Source organism: Tympanuchus pallidicinctus, unplaced genomic scaffold, assembly GCF_026119805.1.
Source record: "Tympanuchus pallidicinctus isolate F22 unplaced genomic scaffold, pur_lepc_1.0 scaffold15, whole genome shotgun sequence".
NCBI classification, from domain to species: domain Eukaryota; kingdom Metazoa; phylum Chordata; class Aves; order Galliformes; family Phasianidae; genus Tympanuchus; species Tympanuchus pallidicinctus.
This window is the reverse complement of record NW_026294669.1, coordinates 36,603,101-36,624,052: the sequence shown is the minus strand read 5'-3', so window position 1 is coordinate 36,624,052 and position 20,952 is coordinate 36,603,101. Positions and strand designations below refer to the sequence as shown.

At 45.0% G+C, this 20,952-nt stretch overlaps 1 protein-coding gene across 1 annotated transcript in view; it reads right to left on the bottom strand.

Moving 5' to 3' along the window:
* Positions 1-19,608, bottom strand: part of SLX9 (SLX9 ribosome biogenesis factor) — a 49,798-nt gene extending 30,190 nt beyond the window's left edge. Inside the window, exons 1-2 of the mRNA XM_052674554.1 lie at positions 19,433-19,608; positions 17,335-17,443 (exon numbers count right to left, since the gene is read on the bottom strand). Coding sequence (XP_052530514.1) covers positions 17,335-17,443; positions 19,433-19,543 — 220 coding nt within the window. The 5' untranslated portion in view covers positions 19,544-19,608. The remainder of the gene's footprint in view (positions 1-17,334; positions 17,444-19,432) is intronic.
* Positions 19,609-20,952: the final 1,344 nt, after the last annotated feature.

Genomic DNA, 20,952 nt, shown 5'->3' with positions numbered 1-20,952 from the left:
CTCTTCACTGCCCTGATCAGTATTCATGAAGCAATTGCTTTGAATCTTCCTTAGAACTCATTATGACCACAACAAAAATTCCACTGGGTTATTTTGATTAATTCTGGCAGATTCCCTTGAATGTCTGTTCTTAGGCTTCTTTCATTATGGTTTCTTTTTCTCGCTCTTCACATGCCACACATTGACAGGGAAATGAAAACAATTACCACATGCCATAGCTTGCCCTTGATTTTTAAGTCTTTGTGGTACATTAGTGTGCTGTGCTCCTCCCACTTCCACGCTGTCCTATCTATTGCACAACCATGCGTCAAGGAGTTAATCCAGCCATCTGCAGCTGTCAGTGCTGCTGCACACCAGGAAACCCAAGCACCTAACAGTTGAGAGCACAAAGTGAACACAGAGGGCAACCATAAACTCTACCACTGGACAGCTGTACATTAAATGTCTGGTTGGTTCCCTGTGCTGTGGGCAGGGGCACATTAACTCCTTTTACATGACAGTCTGCTCAGTCAACATATACGAGATAATTTTGGCCCTAGACATGGAGAAGGACTTGACAGCTCAGCCTGTACGATGCCTGCAGACTTTCATCACTTACATAATCTAAGCACTGTTAGATCCTGGTCATATTTTTATCAGTTGGTTCCCACACCATTTGCATTCTAAGCGGCATTATAAACTGCTGCACAAATAGAGGACTGTATCGCTGACACAAATGATTTGTAAAGGCACATCTTCGACATCCAACCCCCAGCTCATTGCTAAGTTTTGCCTACAAGCAACAAGGCAAAAAGCAACACACAGCAGTAGCCATGCACAGTGCTGCTGGAACCTCATTACCCATTCATCCTCCTTCCTGGTTTTGGAGCACCTAAAGCAGATCTTAAAATTGGAAAGTATTCAAAGATGCTGCTAAAGAAAAATCTCTTGGGAAGTACAAAGCAAGTAATTCATACTGCTCCAGTCTGCTACTGACCGGAAATACCAAAAGCCTGTACAGGACAAACGTGATCCACTTTCTGCATTAAGGTCATATGATCATAATAGCCCCATAGCCATGAAAAGGTCTGACTAATTCAAGTAATCAAAGTGACAGAGTTCTGTTGTTTTTTTTCTTTTTGTTGTTCTTGTTGCTGATTATGTAGCCCAATGAGTCTAATCCATAATCTTTTCATCCAGGTAAACTGAAATTCATTATGAAAACACTCATACCAAGAGGTGCCTAGCACTTCCAGTCTCCTTCCCTCCTCATGCTCTGTAAGTGGAACTGGTCTAAATGCTGCTTCACCACTTCTTTCAGTCTCTGACATTTCCTATTGCTGCTGGTTTAATGCTGTTTCAACTGCTCTTCTGCTTCAGCAAACAATTCAGAGTTCCCAAAAGCCCTGAGGCGCTAATGCAATCACCAGCTCTGCCATCTTATGCAGCACACTGCAGCTGGGGACAGCCCAGCCTGATATTCCCCTTCTGCCTCGCAGCCCTGCAGCAGGGCCCAGCCCTGAGACAAACCTTAGCAGACACTTCCTACAGCCTTCTTCAGCTCCTGCTGAAGCTGAACCTTGCAACCCTGCTTGTGTGCACATCATTTTTTCCATAATTATTTTCGCATAAGACAATTTCCTTTCTTCAAACAACTCTTAAATTAGAGCACGCCTCTCTAATCAAACATACCTGTTCAGATCATTTAAACGAAGATTAAATTCTAAAAAAAAAAAAAAAAAAAAAAAAAAAAAAAAAAGAAAGAAAGAAAGAAAAGAAAAATGAAGATATGGGTCCTCTAGGAGAAAGGGAACCTAACACTTTCTCCCCCTTTCCTTCATTTGAACTTGCAAGACAGGATCCATTAGCCATTGTGGAATGACATTCTGATGGCAGAAACTATTTTAAAGCTATTTTTAAAAATGGCAGGGCTCCATCGCATTGTATTTCATACTGTCAAGTAGCAGGCAAGGACAATACAAGCCTCAGTGAATGGCATACACTACTGCCCAGACTTTATAACACACTGGTGTTAACATGAAGCTCTCACCACAGCTCCATTATACCATCTACACTCCCTGATGAGTTCAGTAACTACGGAAGAAATCTGCTGAAGAAATAATCATGTTACTTTAAGAAAGCAGGGGGTGGGGTAGGATAAAAGCAGAGTAAGTGCTAGTTAAGTTCTTATCTGACACACTCTCGGCTTTCAGGGCTACCAGACATTTAGCACTGCCTCCATCTTCACAGCACCAAAACACAGAGCTGTGAGACATGCCTGTCACTCATGATGGCTTCAGGAAAACACCTCCCTGCACTGTGCTCATCACTCCATGCTCACGGAGCAATGCTATCCCGCACAACGCATGCGGGTGCACTCACTGACCCCAGACAAACCCAAGGAATTCATTCAGATGGAGCCATCTTTGTAAGGAAAGTTTTCCTAGAACCAAAAAACCACACTTTCCCAAATGACTGTCTTGCAATACTCTCAATACCACGTGCAAAACACAGCCACTGACAACACAGCCTTCCCAGCAAAATATCTGGTAAGTTCTTAAAAAACAGACTTCCTTTCACACACACACACACACCAAAAAAAAAAAAAAAAAAAAAAAAAAAAGCCAGCATAAAATCATTTCATATTGCTTTGATTGCACTGGAGACACTGGCATGAAGAGCACTTCTTCGTGGTGATGAGGACTGCTGGAACAAGCACTGTCTCTGGATTTTCTTATATGGACCAAATAGTCAAACAGTTCAGAAACCGTTCACCAACAGACTCACCACTGGAGTAAGACTGATCTTAAGCTCTTTTATCTTATTCACAGGATATTAATTTTTATCTCGTGTTCCACGAGCTGCCCAGCATACGCCGTGTTTTTCATTTTTCTGGCACTGTTCAGCTTCCTTTTCCTGACAGGGAACAATCCACCAGTCCTACCTTTGCGGAGGTGTCACAGCTAAGACATGAATAAATGCCAGCTTCTTAGTGGAGTGCAGCCCAGAAAGCACAATCTTCTCCAGGAAGAGGACTGATCCAAACTGCTGTGCTATGAACAGTGCTTGCCAGTATCAAGAAGGCTGCTCCATTTGCAAGGTCTGTGGACTTGAATATCTCTACCCTTTAAAACACTGTAGGATGGAGCTGAGCAGCCAAGCACTCTGCCAGGGTTCCCCACCCACAAGGGACACAGTCCCTAAAACAAAAAGAGGAACCTGCGACTTGAACCCCAGTGGAGCATGTGAAGTCATATCCCTTATGATGAGGGTGGATGGAAATCTGCAAACACCCAGAACATTCTGGAAGAGACAGAAGGTTGTCATGGCCCCCCTGCCAGCTCTCACATGGTCTGCTAATCTAGGCCTAGGAGCTGCAGAGAAAAAAGATTCACCCAAGGTTCTCAAGACAAAATCTTTTTGTACATCTTCTGAAATATTAATTTTCTTCTAGTGAATGTAGTTTGCTTCCACTGAAAACCTTGCAAAATCAGAGCCATCTGTTGGAACAATAGTTGATGCTGATAAAAACAGAAAAATTCATTTTTCCTGCTATTCCAGCTGCCTCAAACCAACTCGCTCTCCCCAGAGAGGTTACCAGCGTGCAAAATATTGCTAATAATCAAAACACACACTGGAGATGTTCATTCCTAGCCAGGACTTCCACACAGTTCTTTTTAAAGCCAAAAACACATTACCTGCAAAAGCTAAAACAGGGTTACAGCCTTCTATAAAATACAGGGGAGAGAAGAAAGGTACTAGCAGATCTCATGTAAAGATCACTTTTAGCTGAAAAAAAGAGTCTGGCTCTTTAACATTTTCTTCAAGCAGAAAAAGGTGGCAGCAGCAGCTGGGGTACAAAAATAAATCAATAGATCCCTACGGACATATAGGTCATATAAGAATTAGGCTGAGAGAAAAACAAGTTAGCAGTGAAGCACTCCTTTGGATGCTTCTCCACATACAGTGTTAGCTGCTTGTGGTTTATCCTACAGAAGCTTATCTCCTTTGAGCTGGTAGCACTCAGAAGGTTCAAGAAGCAGATTTTACTATCACTGTTCTATGATCCTTCATATTGGGCAATGTTTTCATATAAACAGCATTGTTTTATAAACTCATTACAATTGGAAAAACTGAAAGAAGTGGAAAAACTTGCTTTGCATCCTGCAGAGCAAAAAAATATTATTCAAAAATATAAAGCTGACCTAGAAAAAGAAGTTATTCTACTGCCCTCTAATGAGCACATCCAACATCTCAAACAGAGCACTCTCAGAGAGATGCTCTGCTCTGCCAGAGGCATGCCCCATTCTGCTACAAAGCTGTCAACAATGAGGTCACAAATGCAGCAAGATCTATAGACATACAGGAGAAACACCTGGATAGATCCAAGACCTTTTCTGTATTTTCCCAAGCTTTAACTAGAGTATATGACCACATCTGGTTCTGTTCTCCTTTCCCAAAGAGAGGGAGAAAAGGAGAAACTCCAACCTTCGGGACACAAGCAAGTCACCTCTGTAGCTTCCATGACCAAAACATGCACAACAGAGAGATGGCAAAGGCAACTGTTCTTCACTTCCAATCCATTTTCAAGGCTGCAATGTGGCACAAGAGATATGGAGGCTTTCAAAGAACAGATCACTTAGAGTGGGTCAGAGAGGTCATGGCTACAAAATATCTGTTACGTGACTAAATCATTAAGTGCAGGTATAACATAAACATAGAGGAATGTCCTTCTTCAACAGCTGTCTCCACTAATAAAAAGTGAGTCACAGGCAGGGAATTCAGTTCCTCATGCAAAGGTCTCTGTCAGTCTGGACAATATTCAGAGCACATTCCATTTCGTGATTCTTCAACATTCAGTTAAAAGAGCAAGTGAGGAGGGCTGAGCAACAGCCATAGAGCAACACTTCAGCCTAGTACTGAATTCAATCCCAACAGCTACGGTCATGTAGTGGATTGGGCCTGCTGCCAGACACCAACTCAGGTGCTCTCCCCACTTCAGCAGGGGAGGGGAGAGAAAATAAGATGGAGAAGTTGCACATTCCAACCCAAAAGAGGGCTGTGATAAAGACAGGAAAGTCACTTATCGCTTACAGTCACTGTTGGTGGGTCCCTTGGAGCTGGCTGAATCCAGGCCTCCTCCTGCAAGTTCCCTCTGTGAGCAAAACATTGCTAGCTACACCCGACACAGGGAAGGAGGCCAACACCCTCTATTTTGGAGGAAGAAGAGACATGAAGTTATAATAATCCCATATAAACAGAATCTACTAAAGCACCCTGTGCATCTGCAGCAGCAGAGAACATGTAAGCCGAGCCCTAGGATCATGAACCTGTAACAAGAGCCACCAGTGACAGCTGGAAGTATCACTGAGAATCAGTTCAAAGTGTTAACGAACAAAGTAACTTAAACTCAGAATCATGGCTTCTGCCAGCAGATTTCCTGCAGTCTGGAAGAGACATTGTGTACCTCTGTTGGCTGGCATACCAGGATTTTTTTACTTGAAATACATTGTAAAATGTATTCCCGCACACACAGACACAGCCTGTATCTGCAGCAGCTAGGAAATGTTCCATCCATGCTAGAGACGCCCTTTCCCAGTTTCGTAAGAACATCCAATGACCTGAATTTACAAATAATCTTTCTTTCAAAAGGAATTTAAAGAAAACAGATGTAAACAAAAATGAGTAAAAATAACTACGAAATGCATCAGAAGTAAATCAGCTCAAAGCACAAACATACACAGCCATGTACAGTGTGAATGTCCAAAATAACTCAGAAGCCCACATTCTTTAAGCAGATCTATTGACTACTCACACGCTTCTCGCATGCAATCAAGCAAGCAGTGCCAGTGGGCCAGGAAGGGAGTTGGCCTTTCTCATTTTCCCTGCTGTATCCTCCCAGACCCCCTGAAACACATTGCTTTGCTGTAATTATTGTCAATATGCCCTCCAGAGTACCTGCAAGCCTACTCTCTGCCTGAACATCTGTGCATTCTTCTGCACAATTCATGTCCTGTGGTTAGCTTCATGGCATACTTGTAACAATGCCAGTTCAGTAAAAATCTGCCCAAATTACCATTTCAAACTACCCAGAATATTTTTGAACTCACTGTATTTAATCCTTCTGTATTTTCATTTCCTACATTTAGCTTAGACCATGTCCATCAAGATTTACTGCACAAAAAACTCCCCCTATTAAAAACCAAGGAAACAAAACCCTTTCTTTCTTTCTTTCTTTCCATAAGCCAATTGAGTAAAAAGCTAAACCCAAATGCTGTGCCATTACCAGTTACGCCACACATGATCACCAATAATGCCACTTCTGGACAAAGTCAGCGGGCAAATAGACTTCAAGTTGTTGCACTCATCCAGTGTAAAGAAAATATTCCCCATAAATTGTTCACAAATAGTCTTTTATTACCTCTGTATTCCAAGGATCCCCTGAGCAGAATGGATCTCAGCACAGAAGCCAGCACTCTATACCTTTTTTGTTTTCTTCTTCTTTTTAAGTGTGCATTGCAATTTTGGTGGACTGAGGGAGAAAGCTCCACATGAGTATTAAGTTATAACTTATGAGCCATCAGTAGGGTAACTGGAAGATTACAGAGTGCCCCTGTTAACTGATTCTACACTAAAACAAAACAAACAAATCAAGTAAGACTATTCCGTTAAATACATACTTACATTAAAGACTTAGTCTGAATTACAGACATCAGCTCTTGAGAATTCTACTATTAAATACACAGCTCATAATTCAGGTAAGCTCATAATTCAGGTAAATACACATTCTACTATTAAATACACAGCTCATAATTCAGGTAAGACCTACACTGGCAAAGCAGAGATTTCTCTCTAGTAATCCAGCGATCTGATTTACACAGATGGCAATCTTAGCACAGAAGACCCTTGAAAGAAAGAATACCCAAGCAGAATAATGTTCCTCACATGGACATTTCCCAGCATGACCAAGCCAGTCAGAAGGGAAAACCCAGAAAGATTTCCCATCCATCCTTTACCAGTCTCTACCAATATCCTAAGTAGAGCGTACATTAAAAATTAAACTCCCAGGGTATGTATTTTAGAAATATGTTTGACAGTTTGACCCAACTCCATACATACTCTGGTGACAAGGAAAGAGCTCTCAACTTCCAGAGCTGTCAACCTGGCTCTCCCCACAGTCATTTCTTCCCCCTCATGGGATTTTTCTTTCTCACTTTACTCAGTGTGTAACTGTTCCTGCCATGTCTCAGGGAGCAGTTTCCTAACTTGGACTCAAAGTTGGGTGGTATCTTTGCCACCAGTGCAGAACCAGGCTTCTTTTCCTTTGAAGCATTTGTAATTGTGTAACTCAATTATGCCAAGGCTGTAACGTTAAAACAACAACACAGGGATTTTTGCTGGTAACCCTCTCCAACTCCAGTATTCTCCTAAGCAGGGTTGATTTATTTTTGTGTAACAATGTCTGACCGCATTAAAGGAGGAGAAACCCTTGCTACATTAGTATCCTTTTAAGGCTTTGGGATTCATAATCACAGAATCACAGAATCACCCAGGTTGGAAGGGACCTCAAGGATCATGTAGTTCCAACCCCCCTGCCTAGCAGGGCCACCAAACGTACACATTCAGATCAGGTTGCCCAGGACCCCGTCCAACCTGGCCTTGAACACATCCAAGGACGGGGCATCCACAACTTCCCTGGGCAGTCCGTTCCAGGGCCTAATCTCACAGAGCAAGATGCTGCACCACACGCAAGCTGCTATGCCCATCATACCTGATCTGGATGCAACAGTCTCAATGCAGCAGAGCCCCTTCATGCCACAAGGGACTGACACTGGACCTAACAACCACACACTAGAGCACTCAAGTCTTACAAAGGCCAGAGGATGCAGCTTCACAGCTGCTGCTTGGAGGTTTTCAAGAAAAGGGTAGACGTAGCACTGAGGGAAACAGTTTAGTGTGCATGGCGGTGATGGGTTGATGTTTGGAGTAGATGACTTTGGTCTTTTCCAACCTTAATGATTCTACGGTTTCATGATTCCCCAGCAGTACAGCTCTCAGCCCTACAGCAGCTCCAGCAGCCGGGCTCGCCTCCCTTACATCCACGTATGCACACACTCCCACCTTCATAGGTGGTGAATGTCACACAGTCACAGGAATCAAGCAGAAAATGCACTCAGGATGATCTGACATGTTGTGCAAACTCCGAAGATTTGTTTCAGACTCTTCCTGCTACTGACGTCCTCCTCTCTCAGACTGCAAACATCTTGGCAGCTCAAGGCATTCTGGAAAATGTTATTGTTTGTGTGGCGATGAGTATCCATGACCACAAGCTAATTGTAGAATCGTTTTTAAAATGTTAATACTAAGAATAAGGACTTAGCCACAGCCATAGGGAAGGAAAAAAAAAAAAAAAAAAAGTTAATTATTTCCATAAATATTAACACAACTGATTTCCGTGGTCTGGCAAAAGGCACTCACAACATGGAAACGCTGTTTCCAGAAGTCAAAGCACTTGAAGCAGCACAGATTTCAGACATTCATTTTAGCTCTTCTAATTCAATTGCATTGACTCTAATTAAGCTGGAGCTTCACACAGCTATTCTCACAGAGCGCCTCACATAGCACAGTGAATTACTAAACTGATTTTAACCAGTGTGGACTTCCTCCTCGAATTACTTGTGAGGCACCAGTATCCTAAAGTTACAGTAGCATTCCCACTGTATTCCAAATTTTCACTCAAGCTACCTGCAATGGGTCACCGTTTTCAATGTCAAGCAGTCCCACGCAGTTCAGGACTTGGACAGCTTGATTCTTGAAGTAGGGCCCTCATTGGTTTTCATCCTTTAAATCTAAGCAACAGCAGAAGAGTCCTCTGGCATCACGTTGATTTGTTGCAATCTACAGACTTCTGATGGAGGGTGCTGCAGATTAAAATCATCTGGAGAGGCTTCCCATACCATCCATCAGTGTCAGAGTTCCTCTCAAACACCATTCAGCTCTATAAAGGTCTGTTTATTAGTCAGAGAGCAAAATTACCCTTACAAGGTTATCTAACTCTCTTAATGTAAGAACAGCACCTAAAGACATAGGAAAAAAAAAAAAAATTAAAAGGATTTCAGCCAAAAATAGTGAGGTAGGAAGTACAATAAATTGCCACGTCAAGAAATTTACCCACATAAAGCCATAGTCAAAAGCAAACTGCCAATAGTTCTAGGCCTGAAATGATTTACAACTACCATCAAGCCTATAAGCCTACTAATAAAGTGGCATACTAAGTTATCAAATGTCATGGTTTTACAATTTTTGGTTATCAGTATTCCACATCATAACATCATGTACTGCAATGGGGGTTAAAGAGTTAGTGCTCCAGGTCCAGTTATCTGCCCCGAAAGAGAAGAACTACTACGTTCCCAGGAGACTATTCACTGTTCTGTTATCATTTCCGCTCAGGGGGAACAGATAAAGACCTTGGTTGGTCACCCAACACTCCCTTTTTCCCCTTTTATATCTTCTGGCCTCTCTTGGCTGTGGGTGCCATCTCGTCTCAGCATTAGAGTAAGGCCTCCAGCTTTCAGACACTCATTATATTTGATTTATTAGCTCCAATTCTAATTATATTGTATTATATTATATACTATATGTAATATATTTTAAAACATTCCTTCTCCAGAAGATTCACATTCTCAACTTGCTCCTGTATAAAAAAATGAACTGCGCTCCATCTGCACCATGCCAGTCAGCACTCCATCCCATTCACATTGTTCAGAGTATCCTGCAGTTTGTGTCAGGCCAGTGGGGGTACAATAACAGAAAAGTTTAGCTGCAACTCAGTTCAATGCTTGGAAGTCAGCAGTGTTTTACTGACTGCACTTCTGCAAAAAGACAGATGAACTACTCCCTCAGACAACATGACAAAGACACAGACACATGGGCAGTCATTCACAGCCATTTTCCATACCCAGTTATCAATCTGGGGCTGGGAAAGAAGTAAAGATTATCACATTTCCTGTATAATCCCTACTCAGCATCATCCCTTTTCTAGGAATTTTTGCTTTCTTGTAAATTGGGTGGGGCTACTTGCACTTTCACATACAACATCATAGAAAAAAAAAAAAACAACTCCCACTATGCTTTCTTTCTTTCCCACTTCAGACTCTCATCTTGAAAGACAAAAAAAAGTAAAAATCTAGATGCATAAGAATAATTTATTCCTACTGTTTGAGAAAGATTTGCATTGGTAAGAAAGACAAGAATAGCCAAAGAGGAGGAAGAGAAAGCCAGCAAAGTGAGGGTCTTCTAGTGCTTTTTAGGGAGGCCAACTGTAGGCCAGTTTAAGGTTTGCACCTCTACCTAGCATTGGTTCAGCTCTGCACAGCCCATGTCAGTTAGATGCATTCAAACATCATGTGCTTTCAGTGGGAAACAGCTCCTCCAGACAGCTGGCCAGCACTGGGAAAGGAAAAGGAATGAGGCAGCATGGTCAGGGAAGAGAGAAATCTGCAACCAAACTTCTGCAGCTTGCCTGACACAGTTGCCCAACTTAAAGTCTAGGGACACATCCCTGACCCGTGCAGGCTGCACAACGGGCAAAAAGAGAGAGGCAAGCAAAGGAGAGGTACACAACTTCAAATGATCAAGGCTGAGCTTTATTCAAACTTTTCTTTAATGGAGTCTGGGTGCCCAGGTTCATCCAGTTCTCCAGCCATGAAAGCAGGACATCTCACTTCAAATGGTACTCAGCAGTTTCTTCTACGGGAGCAGCAATATGCCAAGTAGAGGTTTTCAAAGATGTTACAAATGGTTTCAGTGTAAAACAACTGAGCACTGCCAACATGCTACCACTGATAGCAGCAAAAGAGAACATCTCGTTATTCCCAGAATTCACAGAGACCAACATCTGAGCAGTTAATAACAAAGACACTGATGGAGCAGGAATATCTTGCTGCTTTGGACAGCATATCACATTCACACAGGCACATAGCCACTCCTCATAGGACACTTACTTTCACCCTCAATCTGCAAATTTACTGTTGCCCTATCCTATCAGAGGAGTGGGGAACAGATTAAGGCAGCGACAGGCCCAGAATTAAATGCTGAAGAAAGCTGACAGCAGCAGAATCATTAAGATCCAGCAGATTTCCCTGCTAGGGACGTACAGAATAGTCACCACAAGCAGAAGATTTAAAAACACCCTACAGTTGCATCAAGAAAATGCAGTAAAGGCTTAAAAGTGATATTCAGAAAGGGTGAATTAATGAAAACAGAACAGGATGTTTTCAGTCTTACAAATTCTAAACACTCTAAAGCACCAGGAAAGAAAAAAGCAAAACAAAACTGAAAACCCATCTGCACAAGGCAGGTGCAGCACTATACACAAGAAAACAGAGATGCTTTAGATGCCTTAAGGAAGCTGCACAAGATAGCAGGCAGCAGGCTGCACAGGACGTACAGAGAGGTCCAAAAGGTCTACGCTGATAATACTGCCAGCACCTCTGGCCTGTTCTTGCTATGCCATATCACCAAATATTTGCTTAAAAAAGGTGCACAGCATCAGCATTAGACACAGCAGAAAGGCCAAACCTACACCACACTCTGTGGAGTAAGACAGCAAACATCCTCCCAAAGAGAAGAAACCTGCTCCTACCAGAAGCACAACTCTGACTCATACAGAGGCATTTCATGCAGAAATGTGATGAGAGGTGAGGACAGAAGAGAAAAAGCTGCAAAATTCAGGGGACACAGACAAAGAGAAATACAAGGAACAGACAGGAATGAATTACAAGACACAAAGATTAGTATCCTATTAGAGCTCATAAAGAGTAACAGGAGACTGGCCACAGGTGCAATTCAGCAAGCAACAAACACAACAGTTAATCCACTGCAGCAGTAACAGAAAGCCCAGACACTGTGCAAAGCTGAAAACAGAGATGATCGTATAGATCCTGGCAAATCATTTATCTAAAAAAAAAAGAAAAAAAAAATATCAGCACAGGAAAACATATCACATCACATGAACTTAATACATGGTTCTATGGCAGGGCCACAAAGCCAACCTGCCAACTGCTTCTTTCTTGAGGCTACATAAGGAGAAGGGAATTGGACAAGTAGCTACAGAGTCCAAAGAGAAGGAAGCAGTTATCTGATATACCCAGCAAATCTGGAACACCACAGCAGAGACTGAGGTGCAGAGTGGGCCAGCTAGTAATTCTGCAAAGGCAGATTCGACAATAGAAGGAACCCACAAGTTATCCATGAGAGAGGAAAAGTAAGACCAACTCCAAGCTGTCCAGTTTTTCCTTGGCCTGATTTTATACTCTCATCTTCATATTTCTCCAAAGGAAAAGGGATTTCTGCCTCTGCCAGGTGCTCCATCACTTCACCCCTCTGCTCCTACTCATACCACTGATGCAGAAACCTGCGCTGCAAGGGCATTCTGTTCAGCAGAGAACCAAAGCTCCCAAGACAGAAGGGAACAGCACAGCATGCATGCCTGAAACTCTGCTGTAGCTCTGCACGACCTCATGCAGACCCAGGCTTCAACAAGCCAAGAGGCCCAACCCAACTTCTGCTTAGCCTAATGTCAGCCTGTGTCCCCTGTCTTGGTAACTCCTGCCATGCTTCCTTACAGTTTCCTTCAAGACCATTAATGAGCCCAGGACCAACAAAGCAAAAGCTTTCAATTTGTGTTTCACATTTGCCTGGCTCACCAGTGGCACACAAGGAGCAAACACAAACTGCAGGAAAACTTACTCATTCCCAGTCAAGTGGTCTGCCAGAGTCACACTTGAACAGGCCGCTTTTTGAAAGCAAAAATGCCGGAGGTAAAGCTGAAGAACTGCTCAAAATAATATACAAGTTAGAAAAGTGCCATAGTGTAAGAAGGATAAAACTATCAGAGAGCATCCAAAGGAGGGCTGTAAAGATGGTGGTCTGGAGGGCAAAGTGTGTGAAGAGCAGCTGAGGTCCCTTGGTTTGTTCAGCCCAGAGAAGAGGAGACTGAGAGGAGGCCTCGTGGTGGCCTATCTCAGGAAAGGGTCATGCTGGGGTTAGGAAAAGGCTCTGCACCAGAGAGTGGTGGGCATGGAGCAGCTCTCCAGAGCTTCGAGACGTCGGAGCTCAGGGAGCATTGACACCACCCTCAGACACAAGGACTGGATTTTGGGTGGTCCTTTGTGGAGCCAGGAGCTGGACTTGGAGATCCTTGTGGATCCCTTCCAACTGAAGACAGTCTATGATTCCCTGATTCTGCGATCAAGAAGCAAACTCCATTCTGCATACACTCCCCATATGGCAGGCCATTAGTTCTGACTTAATTGGAAACATTCAGTTCCCACGCTAGAGAGGCTCTCCCAGATGAGATTTATTCTCTCACACCAGTAACAGAAGTCCTTGCATGGATTAGATTATGGCAAAGAATTTGATTTACATTACGTCAGTGTCTAAGTAAACTACACTGATAGGAAGCAATCATTCAGCAAATAACTCATAGACTTAACCCCAATGTTCATAACATTGCTGGCTTTTGTCACTTATAAGCATGTGGAAATCATCTGGAATCTTGTGTTAAGATGAGCTAATAATTAAAGAGAAGAAGCAGAGCACAAGAAAGTAGTCGCAGTAGGTCTGCTTTATAGCAGGGCATGGCTCAGAGCTCCTCATATTAAAATATTTTCCACTTTAGGCCACTATCTCCCTACAGTCACAGATGCAAGGGTCAACTGAAATGAATTCCATTTAGGTGACATTTTGAATTACAATTCCACCCTCTCCTTCTCATGCTGCAAACATTACAGATTTCCCAAAAAACTGATACCTTTCACCAAACACAACAAGCATTCTGAATCAGCCTTGTCTCCAAGGAAAGCAACAAGACCATTGCAGAGAGCATAGCAGATGTTTTGACAGGGCACAAGGCTCCACTAGATGTACCAAGAATCTTCAGAAATCCTCAGAAAACAGCAGGAACTTCAGTTGACAAGAACCAACACTAGCAGTTTACCTCCCAAAGCAAGAGGTCTCACATCTCCCTTCAGTCACATCACACATCTTCACAAGTACACACGAACATGGATGGCAACTGCAATGCTAACCTTGCTACAGATGCTAACCTTCCTAACTTCTGTACTGTACTCCTTCCCTGTTTTCTCATAATAAGCACAGCCAAAAGAGCAGCAAAAGCTTGCCACTTTGTTAAATGACTATGGAGAAAAAGGAGAAAAAAGAAAAAAAGGAAAAAGTAGAAAGAGAGGCCTTTTCTCCTGTTGACACCTATGGGCAATAGCCCCCTGAGCCCCAGCAACATAGCAACTGGGTTTCCTACACGTCTGCATCTCTCTGACTCCAGCACATCAAAGCAGGACCTGTAAACAAAGCTTTCATCACTTGTGAGTAACCTGTGCTCTGCTGTTCTTTAGCTGGTTTCCAGTGCACAGCCTGCACCACTATTGCTCCAGTTGTCCCACGCAGCCTCCCTAGTGGTACAAGCAGAACTGTCAGGCTTCCCCAGTACCCAAGCATGTTCCAAACACGGATAAGTCCTTGCAGCAAGAAAAACCCAATGGACCTCTCCACCAATGCATGTAACCCCTTTCTAAAACTACAGAAGCATTCAGCATGCACTTCATACTGAATTAAGGAAAGTTAGGTTAATAGTTATGTGCCTTCATGAGGTGTTGAATCAGCAGCTGCAGATTTGACCTTGTTAAGCCAGGTTCTTGCTGCAGATAACAGATGCTTTTCTACAGACTTAGACAATTAATGCAGACAGTGGGTCTCCTGTTTTTCCAAATAGCATCATTAGCTATCCTATCTCTGGAATGCAAGGTAGCAGGCCTAAACAGTAAACCCACACATTAATGAAGAAGCAGCGGATTGGTGAACAGAGTTGTGGCCAATGAGAAAACCAACCAGAGCCAGCCAAGCATCCTCCATCCTAACCCAAGTCCAAGAAAATAACACGATGACCTTCATCAGAAAGGCCACTAAGAGATACACATGTGTAAAAGAGCAGAGACTTGGGGTACGGGAGGAATGTCAATCATTTTGGGGATTCATTGTAATAACCAAGCCTTTTCTTGGACATGTAATGCATATGTAAGTAGCTTGCTCTTTAACTATGTGCCCTTCTTGCCCTCCAGTATGCAGGCTAGGTGGGAATATCCCCCCTGCATCCAGCATGTGCACAGTGCTGATAAAACATACCTGCTTTCTGACTACTCTGTGGTTAGAGTTTGATTTCCGCACGTCAATACATCGGTTCAAAGCCAGGACTGCATTCTACACAACACACTAAATGTCATGTTTTAGTGCATGTATACTGTTTGCTCTTTTCACTGCTTCTCCCAGGTTTGTAACAGAATAGATGCAGCCACTCTCCCTCACTGTGCAGCTCTTCTGATTTCCATCACACCCTCCCTTGCTGCTCTTGCCCATCCTTGTCTCTCCCTTCTCCAAACTGCTGCTGGCTCAGCTCTAAATTTCTGGAAAAAAGGAGGGCAGGACCATACACAGTAGTAAAGATCTGCAGGTAACATGCATTTACACATAAAGTGGCATAACTGCCCTCAAGTTTGTTCTCTTTTCCTCCTACTTCCGAACAGCTGATTTGGGTTTTTTGACCACTGCTGAGTTTCAGGCTGACATCAACTAAAAGCTAAACCCAATTCCAAGCTCTTCTCAAGACTGGACTGATAACTGGAAAAGACCATATTCATGGGATAAAGCATATGAAATACAATATACAAATATTAGAAAATTTAGAAATAGGGTTCCAAGTGCCTAAAAAAACAGCTGTCTCTAGCTGATCAATTAGAAAGTACAAGGGAACACAAAGGATCTAAAAGACACCAGCACACAGCCTCAGGAGCGAGTTAAACATTGCCAGGCACTGCACATCTGCATCATCAGCAGTGCACAGTGACCAGCAACCCAGGCCTATTCATAAACCAGACATGCACAGCTGTAGCCTGCAAGGAAAGACCAGGATTGCAGACTGTCAGTCCTTAACAACATGTTGTCTAATTTAACTAAAGAGATGGCCATGTTCACATGCACACGCATCCTTTTTCCAAGAGAATTACAAACAATAAGTTCAGTGTTCTCAAAACAACACAGTTCATCAAGATTTCTGTGCAGGGAACAAGCATCTCAAGCAAACGCCCTCACACAACCTTCCCATCCCCCCTCCCTACATCCAAAATGTGACTAAGGGGCTATTGCAGCCACAGCTCACCATAGCTCAGGTGCCCACTAGCCCTCGCGGAATTGTTGGGTTTGTTTATAGCCCTGACTACTTGGTACGTGAAAACAGTCATGGCAGTATTAATCTGCATGGAGAGAATACATTAATTTAAGTTTGCAAATGAAGTATTTGGAAGTCACACATATCTTGAAATAGACATTTGCACCAGGTCAGACCACCTGTGCCATCAGTTTCTATTGAACTGGTTTCAGATACAAAGTTCTGTCTACCACTAAGCAGCTAATGAGAGCATTTTCTTCCTGTGCAACAGGAAACAAAAGCCACTATCATCTCCTCCTTGTCAACTCCTCTCGCCACACACTCCCTGGTGAGCCTAACTCTTCCATCCAGGAGTTCTTGAACAGAGAACTCAGCATCAGCGTAGGACAGGATAAGAGAACTGACTGCTCTCGGGTTGCCATAGGTAAAGCACTGCTAAGGAACAACATGCCAAATTAGCCTGGACAGCATAAAGAAAACCCCCAGGATTTGCTGACAAAATATGGAGGCATGAATTTCACCTGCTGGTGAAGCAGAAGAGCAACAGAGGAAGCCTGGAGGCCAGGTGACAGCCTGGACTCTGCTGTCGCCTCATACCTTGGGGGCCTCTGGCTGCAGGAAGACATCCACATGAAGGCTCCAGCCGCACAGCCTAGCCAAGAAGCTATCATGAAGACCAAAGCAAGCTCCTCACCAAGGGAATAGGAAGCACAGATAGTAGATGAGCTTTCCTGTGTCCTGCAGCCACAAACCGAAGCCCCTTTTAAAAGAGCAGTGTCCTGTAAGAGCACAGGACAACAGGCCAACATCTGCCAGGCCCAATGCTGCCAATGCAGTCCCAAATGAAGTAAACAAGTCTATGTTCACAACTTAATACCGTATCCATTCAAAACACAGCAGCTCCATCCAATAAACATACTTCTCCAGTATTAACTGCATGTCTTCCTACCTTTGATACGGCTACCAAACAGCAGGAACACTAGAAGCACAAAGGCAGAATATTTGTCCTTACAATGGCTTTCCTGGCCACAAAAGGTTATTTTCTCCAGCACCAGGTGGTTCCAAAGCATCTCACAGGCCTGTGGGCACTTACAGATTGAGATCCTGCTCCTCACCTGTCTTGGATGAAACAATGCTTCTGGTGTCCAAGTCAAGTTTCTTCACCAGAGAATCAGGGTCAATAGTCAGCCCAGAAAAGATGTCAGATGATGAGAAGTCCCAGTCCTGATAAAAAATATTAACAAGGAGTCAGTACCAATCAGCAGCATTAATTAGAAACAAGATAATTAAACCCTATACCATTCTGCTGGGAGTAATGAAAACATTCCAGTAGTGATATGCAGGTGCCTTTCACCAGCAGGCAGGGGGAGCACCCAGGGCCTTGCCAACATCCAACATGCTGGATCCCAAAGCTGTTACCATTCTTAAAGGACCAGTAGCTGTATCCTGCCTCATTCAGTTGAATTCAAGTTTATTCCTAGTTGAATTATGAATAACACCCACAGGAAAAGCCAGACTTATAATAGGTATGTATACAGAGAACAATGCAGATAGGTTTTAGGCTCTTGATCTGTTGCTTTTGTCAGGGGACATGAAGAAGACTGAGTGACTAACAACTAGCAACTCACCAAACCTTCAGCATCACATTCCTTTAAGCACACAGTACTTCCTAAACCCCAAGCTTTGCACTAGCCTTTATGGTTTGCTATAGAGAACTCACTGCCTTAACTAAGAGTCACCCAGCACAGACACACTACTGCACAGAGCTATAAACACATCTCAGCATGATGTAGCCTATTACTTCCTCCCCAAAGGAAAGCTGTAGATGCATAAATAACATTTACTGCTGTTCCTGTGTCCTTACTACAAGGGAAGAGGGTACAGGCATGAATGGCCTACCAGCTGCTGAGATCTAATGGAATGTAAAGCTCCTAATGGTTATGTGTGAGCTGGCAGATCAACCCCACCTGCCATGGCCAGAAATGGGAAGGCACTGCAGAACAAAGCCTGCAGCCTCCTATGGTGTGTACAAAGGACCTGCTAAGCAGCACTGGGTGGGGTGAACCTAAGGGCTACCAGGGCCCCTAAGGACTCATGGCCCACTTGCCTTGAGAAGCCACCACCATTGTGGCTCATTCACTCCTGTGGCTTGCAGGGTGGGACACAAGCAGACACATGGCAAAGCTCAATGCTACAGCAGCTTCAACACACAACTTTCCTGAAAATGAGGACGTTTAGAAAATTTAACTCAATCTTCTGTTTCAAGGACCTCCAGTGGGCACCAGGCCTGTCTTATGGCATCTCACCATATGGTCAACGACCACTCCCTTGGATATCTTTGCTAAGCCGCACCTGGAACTACAAAAAGGCACCTTCAGGAGCCTTCCCTGTGCATACAGAAGCAGGGACACCCGCCAGGCCATCACAGGTCACAGTGCCATTGGGACAGCCCACAAAGGCAGCACGCCTTGTGGCCACCAGACGTGCCTCAAAAGGAAGCAAAAGCTTCAGACCCCACACAAGGATGGTGTGGGACCGCCACTGGACATCAAACCACTGCACATGCAGCTCAGACAGGAGGAATTGCCTTGCTACCGCTGACTGGAGGAGCTGGTAAGTCCCAGTCCTGCTGACCAGCAGCACACCAGCTCTCTATCTACGCTTCCCATACGCTTCCCAGCCTGGCCCTCAGCAGGCTGGATCCACCGCCCTGGTTTATAGAATCACGGAGTCACTAAAGCTGGAAGCCCTGCAAGACCACCGAGTTCAGCCACTGCCGAGCAGACGGTCCCACCACGAACTTGCATCTCCCAGCGCCGCAGCCGCACATCCCTTAACCACCTCCAGGGTCGGGGACTGCATCTCCCAGGGCAACCCCCACGCACCCTCTACGCAGAAATCCTTCGCGCAGCCTGAGATGAGCCTCCCCCGCACCCCGAGCTGACTCCTCGCTTCCCACCGCTCGTCCTTGAGAAGGGACGGAGCCGAAACCGAACAGAGCGGGCTGAAGGCGTAAGGAGCGCGAGGAGGTGTTGCCCCGTGCCCGGGCGGCCCCGCGCTCCACACGCCGGGCAGGGAAACACCGTTTATCTGCAAAACGAGGGGAGCCGCTGCGCGGGTCGAGCGCACAGCTTCAGCCAAATCGGAGCCAGCGCGGCGTCACGGCAGCGAGCCCCGCGCGACTCCGCTCCGCTTCCCCCGCCGCCCCGCTACCTTCGCCGCGGACGCGGTGCGGCCGCCAGGACCGGGCGGCGCCGGGTCGGGGCGCAGCGGGGGTCGGGGCGCGGCGCCGTGCAGCCGCGGACGCCGTACTTTCCCCACCATGGCCGAGTGGGGTGCGTGCCGGAAGAGAACGCGGCCACGCGGTGCGCGCACACAGCGCTGCTCCGAGGACGCTGATTGCCGGGCGGCGTTCCGCACTCCCTTCCTGTCCTCGCTTCTTCCTTCCGGGGCGGGCGACGGGGGAGGGCGGGATGGTGGGGCCAGTGCGGCTGCTTGGTGTGGCGCGGCAAGAAGCGCTTGGACGGGCGGCGAAGCCGTTGAGGGGCGGCAGGGCCTTCAGCGCTCCGCTTCTGCAAACAATTGAGGAGAGGTTGGCTGCGCTGTGGTTAAACCTGGGGCTCTGGGTTGAAGCAGAGTTTAGCCCAGGGCTGGGTCGTAGAACCGACATGAGGAAATGGATTCAAGGAAACTTAGAAGCAAAAGTTTTAAGATCACTAAGCAGGTATTCTTACTGTCCAAAAAACTCAGTGAAGGACTGTTTTTGTCCCAAAGATTGCTATGGGATGGAAGGACGAGCAGGAATGTTTTGTCTAATTCTTGAAATCAGAATCACTGAATCGTTAAGGTTGAAAAAGACCTTTCTAGGATCATGAAGTCCAACCCCAACCCATTCCCCCGTGCTCACTGACCACATCATATCCCTCAGTGCCACATCTCCATGGTTCTGGAACACCTCCAGTGACTCTGCCACTTCTCTGAGCAGCTGTGCCACTGCATCACCACTCTTTCTGAGAAGAAATGTTTCCTAACACTAACCTTTGTCAGCACTTGTAGCTGGGGCAGGAGGGACCTGGCCCTGGACCCTGCAGGCTGGCTGGAGTCAGAGCTGTGGCTCAGTGAGGACTGGAACCTCTGCTGCACTATGGGCATAGCCTGGCCGTCCTCTGTGTGCACTCTGACAGATACAGTCTGTTGTGAGAAGTGTCTGCTCCGTTCCCACATGCTCACAGTGTCAATGGTTTACAGGCTGGTTCAGCCCAGTTCCATGACTAATGGGATGGGGGGACACATGGACACCAAGCCTCGGGAAAGGGGAAGGGAGAAAAAGGAAAAGGGGAAAGGGTAGGGAGATGGGAGATGGACCTAAAGACAAAACAGTGGCAACAATCTGAGGAGGAAAGCTAATTTACTAAATAAGATACCAGAATGCAAGATAACATAACACCATACAATAGAAATTGAGGCTAATAAATCAAATAAAACAAGACAGAGAGAGTCTGAAACTTAAGACTTTATTCTAATGCTGAAGGTGAGATAGCTAGGGAGCAGGCACGCAGAGATGAGCTGAAAGGAGGAGACGACTCACGGTCTGTGAGCAGTTTTATTTTTCCCTCTGAATGGAAAATGGAAACAAAAGCCCCCTCTGGGGTAGGTACTTCTCCTTTTCTTCTGAGAACCAGGTACCCAGAAAATCAGCAGTCCACGGAACTGTAGCATTAACTCTTTAATTA